Source organism: Lycorma delicatula, chromosome 3, assembly GCF_047948215.1.
Source record: "Lycorma delicatula isolate Av1 chromosome 3, ASM4794821v1, whole genome shotgun sequence".
In the NCBI taxonomy this organism is placed as follows: Eukaryota; Metazoa; Arthropoda; class Insecta; order Hemiptera; family Fulgoridae; genus Lycorma; species Lycorma delicatula.
Window position 1 is genome coordinate 161,663,756 of NC_134457.1, and position 22,232 is coordinate 161,685,987.

General features: G+C 30.4%; 1 protein-coding gene across 5 annotated transcripts in view; it reads left to right on the top strand.

Annotated features, from left to right (window-relative positions):
- LOC142322160 (uncharacterized) overlaps positions 1-22,232 on the top strand; it is a 528,320-nt gene that overhangs the window by 187,232 nt on the left and 318,856 nt on the right. The window contains exon 2 of one of the 5 annotated variants that reach the window (XM_075360913.1): positions 4,067-4,092. The exons of 3 other annotated variants lie outside the window; for them this stretch is intronic. In XM_075360913.1, the coding sequence (XP_075217028.1) occupies positions 4,073-4,092 (20 nt within the window). In that variant the 5' untranslated portion in view covers positions 4,067-4,072. Of the gene's footprint in view, positions 1-4,066; positions 4,093-16,395; positions 16,720-22,232 lie in introns of those variants that run through there. One more of the 5 variants, XM_075360910.1, reaches the window with a different exon arrangement.

Below are 22,232 nucleotides of genomic sequence, written 5' to 3' on the forward strand. Positions count from 1 at the left end.
TATTTCACTGGTAGTCGTTCTATAATTATTCCTTCTATAGTTATTTGTTAAAAATGTTTTATTAATGATTCGCTTGTCATAACGATAAGGTTTAACGAAATCAAAATCACAGTAACTATATTTGTATTGTGTACACTAATTTACTAGACATCTGTCACGCTTATTATAGGCAACATATCTTCTTTCTAAGATAGCATTTGCAATATAATAAGATAATTGGCTTGCAGTAAAAATTAACTCAATTCGTAATTTATTTTCCATCAGATCCCTCTCATTCCTAAAAGTTTCTATCATTTTTTTACTGTTTCATCCAGTCAATATTTGATTTGCAGGGACAAATTTAATCAGCATCAGAAGGTTACAGTGCCTTTATCTTTAAAGATTAATTTTTTTTTTTACTTTACCAGTCAATCGTTATTTTTATTAATATTCCGTTACACGGATGTATTACGATGGGAATCATTTAAAAATATAATCAGTGGCTATATTCTTATGTAAACAAAAGTACAACACTCAAATACTCGTAAAAAAGAAATTTCTTAAATTTTTGCAACATTTCACTATTTAATTCCATACGTTTGAATTTTTTACGCTTTTGTACTTTTTAATAAAGAATTACCAGGGGGAAATAATTTCAATCTTTGTGTCTTATTTATTGCCTATTAGTTTCAATAAGTCCTGTTGTTTCGGTAAATGTCTTCTTTCTTTACAAGACTGCACAAAAAGGAGTGTAGTGTATTTAGGGTACATGTATGTGTGTTCGTTCCACTGTAGCCGCACAACAACGGCTGAACCGATTTAGATGTATGAACTCACAATTAAATCCTTACATTACCGGGAGTGTCATAGGCTACATAATTACGAGTATATAACCCACCGTGAACACCGAGGTCTAGTGTTGAACTCGTCATCGCAAATCAGCTGATTTCGAAGTCTAGATTTCTAAGGTTCAATCCTAGTAAAAGCAGTTACATTTATACGACTTTGAATACTAGATTGTGGATACCGGTGTTCTTTGATGGTTGGATTTCAATAACCACACATCTCAGGAATGGTCGACGTGAGACTGTACAAGACTGCATTTCATTTACATTCATATATATCATCCTCATTCATCTTCTGAAGTAATACCGTATTTATTCGAGTACCCCGCACTTTTTTTGTTGGAAATGGAGAAAAAAAATAATGGTGCGGGGCTTACTTGAAACATAGACTTTAGCCAGGATAATTTATATAAAGTAAACGTTTTCTTAGAAGTATCTAAAGTCAATCACATAAATATAGTTACATTAGGCTTTCGTTTATCAATACCGGTTGCCGATTATACAGAATACATCCTTAATTATTAACATCCTGTTCATATTATCGATAGGAACGAAGTTACGGTATTTTTATAAAAATGATTCATTCTGTATAGGCTGCATCCGGTTCTAATGACACAACAGTTACAGTATCAGTTACCCACCGTCATCTTGTCTATTCGCCATAGTCATTGTATTGTTTGTATATGGGGACGGTTATGTGCATTTTATCTGTTTAGTCTATCTTGTAAAGTTTAATACCGTGATTTATTTTAATTACGGCATTAAAATGAGTACAAAAGGACAGCGTCTACGATCTCTTACAGTAAATGAAAAACTTCGCGTTATAGAAGAGGCTGGAAAAATTGGAAATCGGGGGCAGGAAAATTTGACGTAGATGAAAGCTGCATTCGAGACTGGCGTAAGAAGAAACAACTTCTGGTGAAAGGCACTGGTAATAAAAGAGGTTTTCGTGGCTTAAAACCAAAATTCACAGACATAGAAAAAAATTGTATGACTTTGTTATGGAAAAAAGAAAATGCGGTTATGCTGACACGACAGAAATGTGATAATCATGTGGTCGTGAAATCGCTAAATCATTGAATAAGGTTGATTTTAAAGTTAGCCGTGGATGGATAACACGATTTTTTGCACGAAGTGATTTGTCAATAAGACGAAAGACGACCATTTCTCCACGACTTCCAGACGCTTATGAACAAAAAGTATTACATTTTCACAAATACATAATAAATCTTACAAAAGATAAAGGCTATTTGCTATCTCAAACAGGAAACGCTGATCAAACCCCCGTATAGTTTGAAATGCCATTTGACAAAACCGTAAACAAAAAATGTGAAAAAGTGTTACGATTCGCACTGGTGGTAATGAAAAACAAAGGTGTAGTGTCATGCTTTGCATTACTTCTGATGGAACAAAATTACCTCCATACATTGTTCTTAAAAGAAAAACTCTTCCTACCGTACAGGTAAATGGAGTTATTATCAGAGCACAGAAATCAGGTTGGATGGACGAAACCTTAATTTTAGATTGGATCAGGTGTGTATGGCAAAAGCGATCAGGACATTTACTTAATATAAAAAATACCGGTATGCTTGTAATGGATAGTTATCGGGAGCATACGACTGATAAAGTGAAAGACATTTTAAAAAAGGGTGTGACAGACCAAGGAATAATTCCAGGCGGATTGACATCTCTATTGCAACCACTAGATGTCTGCATTAATAAACCGTTCAAATCTGCACTAAAACAACTGTACAGTAAATGGATGGCTGATGAAAATTTCTTTCTCATGCCTACAGGAAGAATCAAACGCCCAGATTTTAACCGGATTTGTGTTTGGATAAAAGATGCTTGGGAAGGTATTTCCACGGAATTAGTAAGGAAAAGTTTTAAAAAATGCGGAATATCTAATGAACTTGATGGTAGTGAAGACGATCACCTTTGGCAGAGCGACGTGGAAACTACCGGTAACTCTTCTACAGACATTGACAGTGACAGTGATTAATTAAAAATAAAATCCCAAATTAAAAAGTGTACTGAAATGATCCTTTTTAACATGATACTTACTTTTCGTTTTACTGGCCTACTGATTCTGAACTAAACTAGTACTTACGTAATTAATTATTAATGTAATATTAATACTGTAATTTAAATGTAGAATTAAATGCTTTACTTTCTGAATATTTTCGTATTTACGTATTTTTTTATCATATCTGTTGCACTTTAAAATACGGTATATACTCGTTTTTTTTTTAGATTTTCGGTCGGGAAAATCGAGGTGCGGGGTACTCGAATAAATACGGTACCTTGCGGTGTTTCCGGAGGCGAAACAGAAAATGAAAGCAAAAGGCTACAAATATATATGTAAATATGCAGTATATACTCGTATAAATATGTAGCAGTGGAGATTAGAAGGTTGAAGCACAAACTTAAATGAATTCAATTAATGAACTGTGAGCCTCTATCACTGTGTGAACTGGGTTTGTACTGATTGATTCGAATCAATCTAATGAATAATATTACAAAAATAATAGAATTAAATATGCGTTAAATAAAATAAAATAATATTAAACAAATTTAAAAAAAAAAATAATAATGGGTTTCCCGTGGGGACTGCGTATTATGATAGAGTAATGAGGTGATGCGAGTAACTCGTGCGAGGCTAGACCAATCACCATCAACTTGTAACAAACAGGGTGCCCCTGAAGTGCTTTTTTGGGAGTTGCAATGGAGTAATATCTCTGCAATCCACTGTCCGATTTTCGAAATTTAAACGGGTTATGTGCTAGTACAATATAAATTATCACGATGGAATCAAACTAGAACAAAAATTAACTGATAGAAATGGTCAGGATTACTCAGATATTTACAGGAATACTCTAAAAGGAGTATACTATTTTTAGGGTGTATGTATGTTCCACCGTACCAGCTCAACGAAAGAACCGATTTAGATGTATGACCCCGCATTGGAATCCTTACGTTACCGGGAGTATCACAGGCTATATTCGTATATATGTTTAAATGAATTTAAAAAAGAAATTATACTACATACAAAATTGTCTCCCACACGCTGTTTAATTTATCCTACGTTAGTATTTGTCCTATGTTAAAAGAAAATTTTTCTTGGGAGTCGTGTTTTTTTAATTTTTAATATTTTTTACCATATTATTTATTAATTTATTATAAAAAATAAAATTAAAAAAATTGTTTATTAAAATTTATTGTTTTTGGTTTGATTTTAACAGATAATAATGCATGGATTCATCTTGAGGTGAGAATTATTGAGCCTTAACTAACGCGGAGATAATTTTCAGACCTTTTTAGAACTCGGCATTTTCACGTCGTACAGCGTATGACGATACAAATACCAGGCATAAAAGAAGCCTAAGCTGGATATAGTCTCTGATCAACTCATAGTTCCTGTTCCTTAATACCACCCTTAAGGATGTGCGAATTTATGTCATCTCCTAATTATGGAAGAGATTACCCCTTACTAGTGGTGCCTAGGTACATCTGAAATAATAAAAAAATAAATTCACATCAAAAGAGACAAAAATCATTTTGTTTTTCTTTTAAATTATAATACTAAGGCATAAAATAAAAAAGTAATTAACTAATTATAAAATTACTTTTAAAACTAGTAATAAAAATTAGGAAAAATAATTCTAATTCTAACATTTATAATAATAAATGTTATTATTATAACATTTAAGCTCATAAGATAGAATGGAAAGAGAAAAATTCTACATATGAATGATAAACTAAAATTTAAAAAACAGCTTTCAGGATCGGATACGAGCAGATAATATAATACAGAAAAATTTAATAACACTAATCCAATTAAGAAAAATAAACACGTATTTTGAAATGTAGAAAATTTGTCATTAGAAATCAGTAAATTTAAATCCCTAACTCTAGAGAAAAAGCTGACTACAAAGTTACTGGTGACAATTTTGTATATAGTTTAATTCCGTTTTGAAATTTTTAATATTTATTTAAACATATATAAAACATATTTATATAGCATATGACATTCCCCGTAACGTAAGGATTCGAATGCGGGACATACATCTAAATCGATTCAGCCATTGAACTGCTTTTGTAGAACAAATATACATACATACTTACAGACTAAATATATTACACTCCATTTTGGGCAGTTGTGTAATAATGATACACGAAAGAGTTTGAAAAATTAAAAAATTCGATATTTTATAAATCTATATTTTAATCGATAATTAAAAAATTCTGTTAAAAAACATGCTATAAATAAAAAAAAGTTTTTTCAATTTTTGGGGAAGGGAGAAAATTTAGGGACAAGTTTTTTTACTAGTAAGATAAGCATGTACGCATGTAATTAGCTATAAAGTGTGATTATGTTTGCAAACTTTTGAGAAAATTAATCTCAAAAAACTCTCTTCCCCATCCTTTGGAGATATTGATCCAAACATTTACCAAGAAATAGCCCGTATACACAAGTTCCTGTGACAATTTTTATCAAACTCGGTTTTCCATTCAAATGTTATTAAGCTTCAAACAGTCCAACACACGTTCGTACATACATTACTGCCCACTTTTTTGGGGATCCCTGGGTCATTAAACGTCGAGAAATGCCAAAAACCCATTTACCATTTTTTTTCTCATTACTATACTTTCCTTCTTGCAGCAAAGTAGAAATTCTTGAAAAGTAAAATACACCAAAAACATCAGTGAAAATATAATTAATATACAGGTAAAATTTGAGTAGGCTGATTGGAGTAGGAAGTAATATATTTAATTTAATTTAATCAAAGTTTTATTTAAAAATATATTCAGATGGTAGTACCAAAACTAATAGATTAAAGATTAGACTATAGATTTATTATCTACCAACGTATTATTTTAACATCAGAAAAATTCATTTTAGAGAGCGACATCTACAATAGCTTCAATATTTTAAATTATGATTTTAGTTAAATTTTATAAAAAATGTTCTGGTAAAGGAGAGATTTTCACGAAAACATTAAACGTAAATATAAAATTTAAAAAATCAATAAGTTGAAAAATTATTTTTTTCTTTTCAATGTCAGTCACATGGACTGATTAAAATTCGACTTTTACAACAGGTAATCAGATAAACTTTTGAAATTCATTGCTACAAGGCAGGAAGAACAGAATTGATCCAACAAGAGTAACATCGGGATTTCCAGTAAGTACCTATAACAATATAAACAACAACCATCAATTCAACAATTCTGAAACGAAAAAATAAATAATAAATAAAATTCGTGTTAGCATATAATGACTACCGTCATTTCACCTGAAATTTCTAGTCACATGTGTACATCCGTGGGCATGATTTTCTATTGTCTCACACATCGTGTGTTTACAGTAGGTTCCGATTAAGGAACTACAATTAAACTGCATTGATAAAAACAAGGGGTTTCCAGCGAACACCTTCAATAAAATAAACTACGAATACATATACATATATGTTTTTTTTTTTGTCTTCAGTCATTTGACTGGTTTGATGCAGCTCTCCAAGATTCCCTATCTAGTGCTAGACGTTTCATTTCAGTATACCCTCTACATCCTACATCCCCAACAATTTGTTTTACATACTCCAAACGTGGCCTGCCTACACAATTTTTCCCTTCTACCTGTCCTTCCAATATTAAAGCGACTATTCCAGGATGCCTTAGTATGTGGCCTATAAGTCTGTTTCTTCTTTTAACTATATTTTTCCAAATGCTACTTTCTTCATCTATTTGCCGCAATACCTCTTCATTTGTCACTTTATCCACCCATCTGATTTTTAACATTCTCCTATAGCACCACATTTCAAAAGCTTCTAATCTTTTCTTCTCAGATACTCCGATTGTCCAAGTTTCACTTCCATATAAAGCGACACTCCAAACATACACTTTCAAAAATCTTTTCCTGACATTTAAATTCATTTTTGATGTAAACAAATTATATTTCTTACTGAAGGCTCGTTTAGCTTGTGCTATTCGGCATTTTATATCGCTCCTGCTTCGTCCATCTTTAGTAATTTTACTTCCCAAATAACAAAATTCTTCTACCTCCATAATCTTTTCTCCTCCTATTTTCACATTCAGTGGTCCATCTTTGTTATTTCTACTACATTTCATTACTTTTGTTTTGTTCTTGTTTATTTTCATGCGATAGTTTTTGCGTAGGACTTCATCTATGCCGTTCATTGTTTCTTCTAAATCCTTTTTACTCTCGGCTAGAATTACTATATCATCAGCAAATCGTAGCATCTTTATCTTTTCACCTTGTACTGTTACTCCGAATCTAAATAGTTCTTTAACATCATTAACTGCTAGTTCCATGCAAAGATTAAAAAGTAACGTCGATAGGGAACATCCTTGTCGGACTCCCTTTCTTATTAGGGCTTCTTTCTTATGTTCTTCAATTGTTATTGTTGCTGTTTGGTTCCTGTACATGTTAGCAATTGTTCTTCTATCTCTGTATTTGAACCCTAATTTTTTTAAAATGCTGAACATTTTATTCCAGTCTACGTTATCGAAAGCCTTTTCTAGGTCTATAAACGCCAAGTATGTTGGTTTGTTTTTCTTTAATCTTAATCTAAACATATATGTAGTATATATAAACTAAATATACATAAAATTCCTATTTAAACAAGCACACTTGCATTAATTGGGATCACATAGATTCAAGAGATCGTAATATTCTAGTAAAAAATAAAAACAGTATCCACAAAATTATTAAACAATAGATAGAAATAAACAAAATAGTAGCATAACAAAGTTTACGGGATGAATAATAGAAGGGTGCTAGGCTCCTCACTAAGATATAGTAAAGATGTTTATCACATGTGTAATACCGAACCACAAGTGTCACTCAGATATCCCAGGCCAAGCACGTGTTGTCGTTTTAGTAGCCGGAAATCTTCACTGTAATGGATCTTCCCAACTTGTTCTGAAATCTTTGTCTGAACGTTACTTTTGCATGTCGTGCCCCATAGCTGTATGCGATATTTCCAAACCGGTTTTAGAGTCACCTTGTATATGAAAAGTTTATTGGACAACGACAGGTGGACAACCAATAAAGCCTCTTCTACTTGTTAAGTTTCTTCCCTTTCTCTTTCAGGTGATATTTCCACGTTAAATGACGATCAAGGTGGAGCCGAACTCGATCAGAGTGCGGGATGACGACCCCGTCCAGGTGGATTTCCTAATAATCACACTCCTCAATGTAAACATAATATGACGACTTATTCGGATTTACTTTTCTCTTCCATATCGCTAGCCATTTGCCGATCAGGTCTAACGCCGATTGTAGCTTTGTTGAGGCCAAGCGCGGGTCCTCGTCAACAGCCAGAATCGGTGTATCTTTAGCAAATGAGGTGAAGTGTCCGGAACTGAAAGTTCTGCAGTAAAAATCGTATACTGGACTGATCTTAAGGCAGAGCCTTATGGAATCCCTGATTTTATATCAAAGTATCCAAATAATTCACCGTTGCATCTGGCCTGGGAGAAGCGTGGGCACGATTACATTCAATCTTTTCCACAAATCATCGGTCTGTGATTAAACCAAGATAACATGGAAGATATCATTTTCAAGATCACACAGACAAACAAAATTTTTCATTTAACCTGACTAATAATTGAATTTCCCACTATTTATTAATACCTTTCCAACAAGTGGTCCGATACCACCAGCTTTTTACATCATCTCTAAGAAACGTATGGAACGATGCGAAAATTACCAATAACGGCAATATCCACCAGTGTCAATATGTACCTATCATTATCGGATATGTAATCGTAATAATTATTATATAATAATTCCTGCCTGGTGCATTTCCAATATAAACATGAGAGCGGCTTCATATCAATTGGTACATTCTGAAAAAGATCACCGTTCACCACCAGTCACTATACGGTAGGATGTACAACCAAAATTATGGTTAGCCTTTGCACACGAAATAAAAATCCTATTATAGAAATCAAAATTTAGCCAATTAGCCCAAATCGATGGATCTTACAACCGTTAGTAGACGCCACATAGAGTCAAGAATTTTAATACCCATGTTCAACTTTCTACCCGAATAAGATTAAGAAATAATTCAGAATCCTTGTGGAAGTAATCTGAAAATGGTTGTTAATTACATATAATTTCTAATATTGCACCCAGCTATAAAGGTTAGATGAGCGGTTGGTAGTCAGATCAAGAGAAGCTACAAAATCAACTAAAAGTAGCTAAAATAATAATAAAATTTAAAAAATAATTAATAATAAAAGCTAAAAATAGTTTGATTTTTTTTTTGTAGCTGCCTAGAAAGTTTACATCTAAATTTTTTACTTTATTTTTAGTTAGTTTTAAAATGTTTATCACGTGACATTTATGCAATTTTTACTTTGATTCATTATAAAGATGAATTAGTATTGTGATTCTATATGCATTTATTTATATTTAGTCAAATTGTAAAGATTAAAAGTAGAATGACTATTTCTAATAATAAAAATTGTAACTATAATAAAACATGTATTTTCTTGTATATGTTAAACAAATTAAAAGAAAATAAAAAAAATTAGCAATTTTTAAAAATGAATTTAATCTGGATGATTCTTTTGTCTTATTAAATTTTTATATTTTATTAAATAGAATATTTAGAAATACAATATTTATGTGAAACTATTAATAGTATTTATCATTTTTATTAACTAATTTTGTCATAACAAGTGATTTTAAAGAATGTCAAATTATTATTAAAATTATTACGTCTCTTAAATATGATAATGCTAATCTTAGGTACGTAACACCTAAAGGATTCTTCCTTTAAGTATATTATGTATGGTAGGGGGAGGTTCAAGGTAAATTTCGTGACGTCATTGTATAGAAAGATCGGATGATGATCCTAACTTGCCCGCCTTGCCGCAGGCTGAAACTACTTTTTGACGTACGTCGGTATAACCTGTGTATGTGCTTGTAGAAAGTTCAACTCAGCTTTCTATCCTTTTACTTGTCACGTTTGTCTTCCTTCTATGTTGACTTGTATATTTCAAATAATATTTAAAATATTCATTTAAAATGAAACTTAATGGTCGTTGATTCGCTGAAAATATATTATTGTGTATCCTTATTTTAATTTCTTATAAAACGTAAAATACTAAGATGATACTTATAAAAAGAATGTATCGTAATTATTTTTTACTACATCCGAGATCCAATTAAAAACAAATGTTGCTCTTTATACGTACTTTTTCCAAACTTCTTTGTTAAAAATCTAATTTTATAGTTTGTTAAATTTACTTTTTTACAATTTACTTTTTCTTCTATCTTTGAAAACAAAATTAAAAAATGTTGTATAAAACGAGTTGATTGCATACGATGTTGTATAAAATGGGTCATCAGTACTTCAGTATTTGTTTCTTTTATTAATTTAAGAATAAACTTAAATATATATCTCATATGTCTTAAAATGCTTAGTCTTCGTACTTAAACCAACGTTTTGAATGGAAAGGAACACAGACCACATCCATAGATTAAGAATGCTTTCAAGTATTTTTAAAAAAAATTTGGTAAAAATAAAACATTTTTATTTTTTATTTTACTAACATTTTTTACTTTTTTATTTTTACAAAAGAGTTTTTGTTAATCTTTGGTAAATAAATTAATATGGAAATATAACATTTTCCCAAATTTCAAAACGGGCTAGGGTTAGTTGTTTCATTTCATTCATATGTCTTTTTTTTTGAGATGACGGGCATCAACTGCTTAGTTATTTTTCCCTATGAGAAATGGATATTTGTAGTGTATGAAAAATGTCATCCGGGATTCGAACTCAGGATCTCCGGATGAAAGACCGAGACGGTACCACTCGTGCCATAGAGGCTGGCGTGACTATAACAGTCATATGTTACAAACATATATGTTTCCTTATAAATTTTTAAATAAGTTTGAAGATAAAATTGCGCTTCATATCATATTTTATTTTATTTCATATGTTAAACAATTTATCAGAAAAGTAAAAAGGTACGCCCGTTATTTGGTATATTATTTAAACTAACAAATAGGCTAAATATCTATGAAAAAATATAAAAATAAATATTTAAAAAAATTTATACAAATTAGGTTAAAATCTATGCAATTAGATTATATAAACTATGCACTTTACTAATTGAAGAACCTGAAGCACAAATATACATTCTTTATATGGGGGTGAGGTGTATATAATGAGGCATTAGATTGTTTTTAACCGTTTGAATACGTGAGTTAAAGCATACATAGTGTTCAATTGCGTAAAAATGTTCTAAAAATATATTCTTAGCGTTTTTCATCTATTGAGGGTTCTTAGTTATAATAATTTAAACTAATAAAACCTTATTGAATTTTAAATGTAAATAACCACTTTATGTTTCGTAGTGCTCCCAATACAAGAAATAAAATATTACTATTCTGTATTATTAATTATTTAAATTATTCGTTTTAGTTGACACGGTGTACTTTGATATTATACCGTTGTCTCCGTAAAAATAAATTAGAATAATTTTAAAAGAGTTTTGCTTTTCAAATATCACTCTATCCTCCTTATAAAAACGGTCTTTTTAGTGCCAGAAATTTTAATTTTGCTGGCCAAAAAAAAATCATAGTTTCTTTCTTTATTTATTTTTTTTCTTAAATTTGTTGATTGCAGTAACTAGTATTTATAAAGTGGCTAATAAACAAAAAAAAACGTTAGTCATAAAACGTCCAAATTTGATAAAATCAAAAAGAAAAGATTATTTATACGGCAGTTAAAAAGGCATTTTTTTATTTATAATTGTTATTCCGTGATTCACACGGATGTGAATTCGTAATAAGTTAAAACAGAATCAAAATATGAAGGAAAATCAAAATTTATTTTCATTGTTTCGCAGAATTTTTCTGTTATGAAATGAAATTATAAAGGTTAACTTTTTGAAAAATAAAGAAAGATAACTGTGGTTCTGTTCTGTTGTAGTGAAACAATTCATTAAGGTTAAAACTCATCGGCAAATATATAATGCGGTTAGTACAGACAACACTAATAATTCAATAATAATAATTTCTGCCAGATTTTTTCTTCTTTATTACAAAATATATTCTTTATCAGGTAATCATTTACGGCATTTTATTGATTATTAATTTAAATACAATTTTATTCTATGTCAAAATAAAATTTTACGTTAATGGAAATCATATGTAAATTTATGATTGGTTAGCCATTTCTGATTAAAAAATTTCCATAAAAATCTTAGGATTTTTCTAAAGATAATGTATAAATAAAATAGGAAATGAGATGAAATCAGAATAAAATTAATGGAGGTTTGTTTTATGGTAAAAGAATTGTGCAGTATCTAACATAGTTCATTAGCAGAAAATAAGTTATATGCAGATAACTCTACATATTTGGAAAATCTGGCATAAGTAATGAGAATGGACAGTTACAAAAAAAATAAATATTTCATTGTTTTCGTTTTTTTAATGTACCTCTAGACAATATACATGACACGATTTATCTTTCGTATGAACGTATTTTTTTTCTGAACTGTAATTATTATTGCAAATGGTTCATAAATTCTTACAATACCGTTTATGCTTTGCCTTACATATCTTTTCTATAATGTATGCTTTAAATTTTATCGTCTTTGATGAGAAAGATGTTGCCGTTGACCAGAATGGAATGTGCAGATCAAATTTCATTTTATATATATATATATATATAATTTATTTATATACGTAATATATGTTACTGGAAAAATAATAGTAATAATTGCTTATGAATAACGCATACCTTATAAATTTATACAACTGGTTGATAAAGTGTGTACGTACAGGTTGCATTAAAGAGAATCTATACAAATAAAAAAAAATATTTTTAAACAAATTAATAGAAAATAATAATAATTTAAATGTTTTTTTTAATTAGTCTAAGTTTGGACGTTATTTTTATGAAATATTTTTTCTCTGCTTGAAGGAGAACATCTAAATATAGTATGGCAACTTAATACCTGTTTTTGTAGATATATTCTAATTTTATGTTTCTTTACGTAAACATATTTGAATGTTAGAGCAATAATTTCGACAGATTTAGATAACCTTTACAAAATATAATTCATTCTCATAAATGGAATATTCATTGTAAAAGAAAGACAGTCAACATCAGGAGAATAGAAAATAGGTAGGGATGAAGTAACTTTTCGTAACCCTTTTCGGTGAATTAAATATATTATTTCTCAATGGCAAGTTAGCGAAGTATAGATGAGATTACCATTGGTATCTTTCCTCTGTTTGCTGTAAGGACTTGTTGAAAATTGGATATTATTACTCTTAGAGAAAGAAAGAAACATCAGAGTAGTTGCATTCTACACCCTAGGTGATTTACATACTAGGGTCATTCGGAGAGTTCTCGGGCAGACAAAGAGATGACGCAAGTAAGAGCAAACGACTATGATTTTTGTCAAGTATAATCATTTTCATGGCCTGTTGAGAAGTTTTATACGTGTAGTCGCTTGTTTGTAGCCATGGAGTAAAGAAAACCAATTTAAACATTTTTCTAAAAAAAAATTAATATAATTGGATATTCGAGCTGTTATAAAGTATTATATTTTCAAAGGTTTAACTCGATGGATACATAGAAAGAGTTGATATCGCTTTAAAGGATTCTTTCCCTTCGTTTTCAATGATAAAAAAGTGGGATGCTGAATTTAAACGTGGTCGTACATCCATTTAAGATGACGAACGCTAAGGACTTCCAAAAACCGTTACGACCAATGAAATCGTCACAAAAATCTACTGCTGTACCTTCAGTTGGCGATCACTTAATAAGTGATCGCCAACTGAAGGTACTCGAGCTTAATGAGATCGCAAAGATCTCGTTAGATGGTATTATTACATTTTATTTGATGTTACATGAAAATGTTTCCCGATCAATGAGTGCCATGTTTGTTAACATTCGCACAAAAACGAATTCGACTAAATACTTCATTAAAGTGTTTAGACTTATTTAAATGCAATTTTGCTGAGTTTCTTCGACGTTTTATAATAGTAGATGATACATAGATTCACCGTTATACATGAGAGACCAAATAGTAATCCAAATATTGTGTGGAAGCAGATGAAAACAAAAGCGAAAACGATTCCATTTGCAGGAAAAGTCATGGCTACGGTTATTTGGGATTCTTACGGTTATATTGGGATTCTACGGTATTTTTTGGTTCTTATAAACTACCTGGAAGAAGGGAGGACTATCACTTGGGAATAATACATTTTTTTATTGCACTGACTGAAGAGCGCTACTATTAAAGCTAAACATCCACATCTAGTTGAAAAGAAAGTATTCTTTTACCACGATCCACATACGTCTCGGGTTGCACCAAAACTATGATTTACATTTCGAACTGCTTCAACATGCATTGTATTCGCTTGGTTTTGCTCCCGGGGATTACATCCTATTCCCAAACCTGAAGAAGTGGCTCGTTGGACTAAGGTTCACCTCAAATGATGAGATTAAAGCTGAGTCAACTGTTTATTTTGCAGTTGGAAAAATTACATTAGATTGAGAGTATTAAAATGCTGAGAAGTCATTTGTCTAAATTTATCGATTGCAAGATGACTACATTGCAAAAAAAAAAAATTTGTAAAATTTTGTTATTGTTACCAAGCCGAGAACTTTCCAAACGACTATTGTATATTAAGGATTTTAAGGAATTCTTAGATTGTTGTAAAAAGCAACGAGCTAAATAAAGAAATGGATCCTTTACACAATTGCGCAATTTAGAAAGAGAATTTTGTAAACGAAATTAGATAAATGAAATTATTATTATTGTATATTTCATTATGATTATGTGAAAACAGCAATACCTACCACTGAAATAATGTAATACATCCAGAAGAAAATGATTAATTGTTAGCATAATGAAGAAAAAATTGTCACATATAATTCTCAGTTATTACAGTATCATTAAATTGTACAACTAGAATAGTATAATCAATTAGCTTAATCTGTAATACCTACAGAAAGCAAATAATTTTCTCATTACTATTATAAAGAGATATTAATTGGACGAGTATGATATTAAAAAAACAAAAAACTGAATAATCATATTCTCACACTACAGTAAATCTTTGGTTAATTGTGAGAACATAATATTTGAAAAACATATTTTATCGTATACAGAATTTTTTTCTGGAATGTTTTTTAATTAAAAGTTACCATTTATATTCTATAACTATTTTACATAAATAATGTATTTTTTCTAAATTCTATAATATATTCACCATTTTAAAATTCTTTTTTTAAACTATTTTCTTTGATTTTTCACTTATGAATTTCAAACGGGTTTTATTATTTTTGATCTGATGTCCTGTCTATCGTTTTCAATTTAATTGATTATTATTGTACACATCCCATCATTCGCATAATTGATACAGATCTTTCGATCTCAACTTTAAGAAAATTGGTGCAAGAAATAAATCGACACGAACACAGTTATTTTCTCATGGTAAAGAATTCCATAGATGTGTGATGATGTCCCATTAGGAATTCTTTACTCGATCTCTGGTACCTGTTAGCTTTTGTCACAATGAATATTTTAAATGACCAATACTTAATCGTTGATGTGTGATGTTCGATCCTCGGGAAGTTTACATGATCTCCCCAAGAACAATGGAAAAAATTGATACCTGGTGTCTGAAGGAAGTCATGAGTTATCCTTTGGGCGAGATCGTGAATTTATTTGTCATACAACATTTTTTTCAGCATTGATTTTTTTTCTGTTAGAGTCATGTTAAAGATGCTAGAACCTGTAGGATCAACAGATTTTATCCCGAGGAAAATGTCTGTAAATTGGGGACCCTGTTTCCTACGGATTGGTTGTAACAGCATGGGAAAAAACCTGCATGTGATTGGCTACAGATTGTCTAATGAAATATCAGAGTTATAAAGCTGGAACTAATATCTTTCTTAATGTTCAAAAATAGAGAAATATAAACATATAAAAAAAAACGTATTCTGCAATATATTATATCCTCTTCGTGAATGAATCACTTAAAAATATATCGCGCCATTTTTGTAAACTACCTTCAACTAAGAATTTCGTTTTATTTTTTTTAATAATTATTTATGAAGCGTTTATTTTTTATTGTCATTTATTTTTGGAAAATAATTTTTAAAAAATGAAGGGATTTATTAATATTTTTATTGTGTTTAATACTCTTGTTGGAGTTTCAAATTATGTGCCGACAAAAAAAGTCTTTTAATATATTTAAAATTATTTGAAAATTTTTAGTGTGAGTTTCCTTTTATAAAACATTGATACTGTGAATTATAAGCAATTTCCATGTAAACGAGCGTTTGTCGTTTCAAAAGACAATTAGTAATGTAATATTAAAGACCTTTGTTTTTTCTAGGGTGTTCTTATTATAGGGTAGCAGATACACCGATTCAAACTTCAAACCAGTATGACGTAATTATTAGCATACTATTAAATATACTGTATGATTCTTATATTTGTATGTGGTGGGGTTTAATACTAGTATTCCTTGTAGATGTGGTGGGGATTCTTACCTGTTATCAGAACAGTCTGGTGAGAGTGTGTGTTCTACGTTCGTTTGCCGCACCGCCAGCGGTTGTCTTGTTGTATCCGTCTTTCTTATGTTGACAACGCAAAGTCTATATGTAAAGAAAATAAATATTTCAAATGTTATAATCGATTTAGATTAGTATATATGACGTGTAAGAAAATAACGTGGACAAACGTGCGTGTGTTGTGCATGTGAGTGTGTGTAATACAAGTGCCATGCCTAGCGTTCCGACTCTTATATCAGGAGGAATATCCCTCGGAATTCTTGCTAGTTTTATTTCTGGAGTGTACTACGTTCTAATAGCTGGATTAAAATGGGTCGGGTAAGAAATAAAAACATTTTTTATAAAATATTTTTATTTAATACTATTATAGTTGCAATGTAATGCACTTTTATACATACATGTAATTATTTTAAGCAAAGCTAATCTACTTTTGAGTGTATGTATATATATTCGTATTTGTGTTTTCGTGTGTATACATATATAAATATCATATTTTAATGTTCTAATGTTCTCTTTACCATATGAATTTCATAATTTTAAAATTACCTATTTTAACATTACATTAGCTTTACTTAATAATTGTATATCAGTAGCAAATTCGAATTATAAGCACAGTAAATTTAAAGCACACTTCCAAAAAAAAAAAAAAAAAAATGAATTTTATCACAAAGTGAATTACATATTTTTTTTAAACACGAGTATTAATTTAATTAATATTTTACACTTAAGTTATTTTTCGAGTCATTTTCTGCTATATGTATGTAAGATAATATTCAAACCAATTTTATTGAATATATTTAGGAATTTTTTTATTTCATTAAGTTCTTTGTAATTCAATTGTAATATTAATTAATTTTATGATAAAATGAAATTCATACTGTTTATGCTTTATCAATGTTGAAATAATTATTTAAAAACTACACACTGATTCTGAAGAGATACAAATAAATAATATATATTATATTAATAAAATAATATCCAAATCACCAATTATTAGAAGAGTGTTCAACGACGGGAAATCGATTTTTTTTAAATCAATGTATTGATCGATTCTGAAAGACTCAATAAAACTTATGTTTCATTAAAAAATCAATAAAAAAATAAAAATTCAGTCTTCAAAGGAATAATTAAGTTCGATCGATGTTATAATAGTTTTGATAAAATAAAAATAATTTCGTTTACTGCGAATTTTTTAATATTTTACGGAAATTTATTTAGATTAAATATGCAAGCTAAATAATATTATAATTAATTTTTTATTAAAAAAAAAAAAAAAAAAAAAAAAATCGTTACTGTTACTTATATTGTGTCTTCCTGAGAAACGTTTCAAATTATTTTCAGTAGCAGGGAATTATTAGATCATGGTTTATCATTCTTCCAAGTTTTCAGAAATCTGAAAAAAATCTGTTTACAAATCCTGAAAGATGTCCCCCCCCCTGGCACGAGTAGTAGCGTCTCGGCCTTTCATCCGGAGGTTCCGGGTTCGAATGCCGGTCAAGCATGGCATTTTTACAAACGCTACAAATAATTCATCTCATTCTCTGAAGCAATACCTATCGGCGGTCCCGTAGATTAAAAAAAAACTCTGAAAGATATTCAGGCTAAGTTTTACACGAATTAAACAATTAATGTCTTTTTCTACATCAGTAATAGTATAACAACAGCAAATATTTGTAATTTCATGGAACCCTATTCAAATCGTAGATAGTTTCTCATGAAATCGTAGATAGTTTTCATGAGAAAAGGCTAATCTTTAAATCGAAATCTATTATTAAATTGACACAAAAATGTTGAAGAATCTAATATTAAGAAAAATTTGAACTAGGAAAACTTAAAAAATACTGTTTCCAAGTTTGTTTTTTTTTTAAATTCATTTCTTAAATAAGAATAATATTCCTACCAACATAAAATTTAATTTCATTTATTTTGTTGTGATTTCCACCATAAGAATACGCTAAAATATTTGTTTTGTATAATAAAAAGTTACTAATTAAAGTTTATAAAAACAAAAATTTTACTAATGAATTTTAAGAACATTGCTTACTGCTAACTTTGGTTACGGATTGGTTTATAACGGGAGTTCATTAAGAACTCACATGCTTATTATCAAATGATTTACTTATGGTTGCACTTAAGGAGCCGATTGCAATTTTTCTTGTTCTGGAAGAAAAAAAAAAGAAAAATAGCTACCGAAGTTTTATAAAAGTTATTTTAAAAAGTTTTTATTATACGGGTAACAAATTAAAAATTATCTGAATCCTCGTTAATAAACATTTTTATCATAGTAACTTATGATTTTTGTTAATCGTAAGATTTATTTATTATTTATAAGTTACAGGAAATGTTTAATGGTTTATTTATTTTTTCAATTATAAATTCAAGTAAACTTTTGCCATGAGTTAGGAATTGTATTTTAAAATGTTCAAGCTGAATAATATTTTTAGATCATTCATTATTTTGTTCATACTACATTAAATATACAATTTTTAAAAATGAATTATCACTAAAGTTACAAAGAAATTATTAGCACAGTAATGTCTGCAGAGTAAGTAAAATTTCTCGCCAGTAAGGATTGTTAAAATAAACATTTAAAAGTTCAGTTTCACATAGCTCTTTATTTTATTTAAAGCATAAAGTTATGATTATACTCTGTTCAGAATAAAAAAAATCATTAGGATGAAACACCTTTGTGGTTGGGGGGGGGGATGTTGGTCAAACAATCGACAAATGGCGTACACACTTAGCAGTATAGAGATATACTGTGCTTAGTAGAACCCGCGTAGATTGTGTCACTGAAACCGACAGCTTACAGTTGAGAGCGATCACCGCACTCTACAGCAGTACTGTACCTGACAACCGCTTTCACCGTAGTGTACCTAATGCTACCCACTTGTCAACCACATCACGCTGTTCAACCAACGGTATTCCCAGCTGCAAATCAAATCCCGACGAGCAAGCAACCTCAGGATGACATAAATGGATCAGAATGAAACTTTATTTTCTGTCCCATTCAAAATTTATAAATACCCGTAAAGTTAAAACGTATTACCACGATGGGAGTGTACCGCACTCCCCCAGAATTACTTTCGCTCTGTTCCATTCTCACGGACCAGACTTAGCTTGATGGCTTCTGCTACTCCATATGGAAGTTTAGATCTGATTTATAGACATATAAAGTACTAAGCTAATTGAAACACAAAATAACCTGAGCAGAAGACAACTCACCCGGTAAGGTAATCCAATCTTCCTATCTGTCCAGACCGATACGGGTTATCACATGTCCGATTAATTTTTATCTTATTCGGTTGTCATAGTGAGTATCTGGATAATATGATAACAGAGCTTGACTTGAGCTCAAAGCTGTCCGTAATATCAAATTGTTTGACTTCACACACGGATCTACTTCCAAACCGCGTACTTTCCGATTTTATTTATCTGCGCAGGACTGATGACGGATCCAAGTTCATTAATATTTTATATTTAATTGATAATTTGGTAATTAGTAATTTAAGATAAACACAAAAAGTATTATCTTAAGTCTGTAGGCGACCAGGCACAAGACGTGTCATTTTTGAAAAAAACGTTCCATTTTCAAGAATAAATTACACAAAACCGTACAAGACTTACACGGAAAAGTAAGTGGTAAAGTGGTTAGCTAATGCCTTCTTCGCAATGCTGAATATATGTTTTTAATAAAAGTATGCCTAACTAACAGAAATTTAGCAATAAATGACAGGTTATGTTTAGCACTACAAGCTATTACGTCTTTATTCTGTTGAACACAAATATATATTATAAACAACATTACTTACAGATAAAGCAACTCTTACTCGTGAATTTTAGATCGAGCTCTTTTCGTGTTTCATAGCTTTAAATATGTCACAACCATAAGAAAAATCTGGAAAACTGTGTAAAGTTACTCATTAATATATTCTTTTTGTTGATAAAAGATTGCAAAAATCTCCTCTTCGTATAGAGTGAATAATATTTTATTATAATTTGTTATCGGTAAAATTTATCAGTCAAACTCAAAATTAAAAATAACCAAAACTTGTAGTGAACTTTATAACACAATAAAAAACTTATTTCTGTGTTAATCAAAAGACTTGAAATTTGAATATTAATCCAATTACTGGTTTTAATTATTTATTTATGATAATAAAATTCATTAAGCTAATTAATAAACAGAAGAGAAATTATGCCAAATGAAGTATAAAATCCATTGTTGTACAATGGATTGTACAACAGTTTTAATTGTTGTACAAGTCATAGAAATAGGCAATAAAAAATAAATTTATTCTCGGTATTTATTCATTTTAAATTTACAGTGTTGTCAACAGGAAAATATTTATGACGAAAATTTTATCAGGCTCATAAAATATTTATGACAAATACATTTTTATTAGTTATAATAATATATAAGCGCAATAACAATGAAAGGGTTATTAGGACGTGTGTTAAACGTCTGAAATTAAAACAAACATAACGGAACTATTTTGAATTACACCATTTTTAACACATTTATTTCGGTTAGATTCAATGAAGCATACCAATCAACCTGAAAGATTGCATCCGGCATCTTTAATTATGAAAGAATAAATAATTTTTTATTTATACTATATATTCTTGTAATAATTTGTTTAATAAAAGAAAAAAGTTGCAAACAGCAGTTTCTCAGAACGTTTTTATATTTTAAATGCAAACTACGTTTTGCAATAATGTTATCAAAATTATAATGGTATAATAGTTTGTAATGAAATCGAGGTAAGTTGGGGTATTGTATTTTAAAATCTGATAATTAATATGGTACTATCATCATCATCAATTCAGTCGTTATCAATCCTAGACTGCAGGATGAAGGTCTCTTCAGCAAGTTTCCAACTAATACGGTCTGGTGCGATCTTCTGCCAATTAGGAACAACAAACTTGATAATAACATTAATCCAACGAGCCTTTCATATTTTTCGTGGGCGACATCGAATGGTATCCCTTCAAGCGCTAATTTAGACTATCTGCCATAAATCCTTCTTAGAACACGGCTTGCCAACTGCCAGTTTAATTTTTAACTTTCATGATGATATGTACTTTCATTTGTTCTCTAATTTACTTACAGCTCTTCTTATCCCGTCTGATAACTTGAAGCATATATCGTTCCATATTTCCTTGCGCTACCCATGACTTCCGTAATGATTGATTGGTTAATGTTCAAGTTTCACTTCCATAGGTAAGGTCTGGGAAGCTTCATTTATCGTAAACTTTCTTTTTAAGGCAAAAGTGGAGTTGGTTCTTAAAAACGATGTTAAGTCTCTCGAATGCTTAACAATTGTTCAACTTCATTGGTTGTATTACTCTCAGTTGACATCCATTTTCCAAGTTACATGTAATGATCATAACTGTGTTCGAGCTCTTCTTCATCACAGCCCCGTAGAGGAAGACACACGCCTAGTGACGTTCCGGTCGCCACACCACCCCCCTCTGTTCCTGCCCTGTTGGGCTTTAACGGGAGTCGTCTATCGCCCTGTGACTTTTTATATCTCATAGCAATAAGCCTGGGCTCGTTGGGATGCCATCGATGCAAATGTCTACCGAGGCATTTGCAACGGTGATTTTATAACACAGCTTATTGCCTTCGCTGTAGGCCCCGTCCAGACATCTTGAATGTCCTACATCGTATCCCTCTGAACTAGCTAACCGAGTTCGCGGAAGCGCGAACCCCGCGCCTAGTTCTACTTATTATGAGCCAATTTCGTGGATGTCTCGTAATTTGAGGCAAAATATACACAACATACCACCAAACATGTTGATCGCAACAACGAAATTTAGTCCCTTTG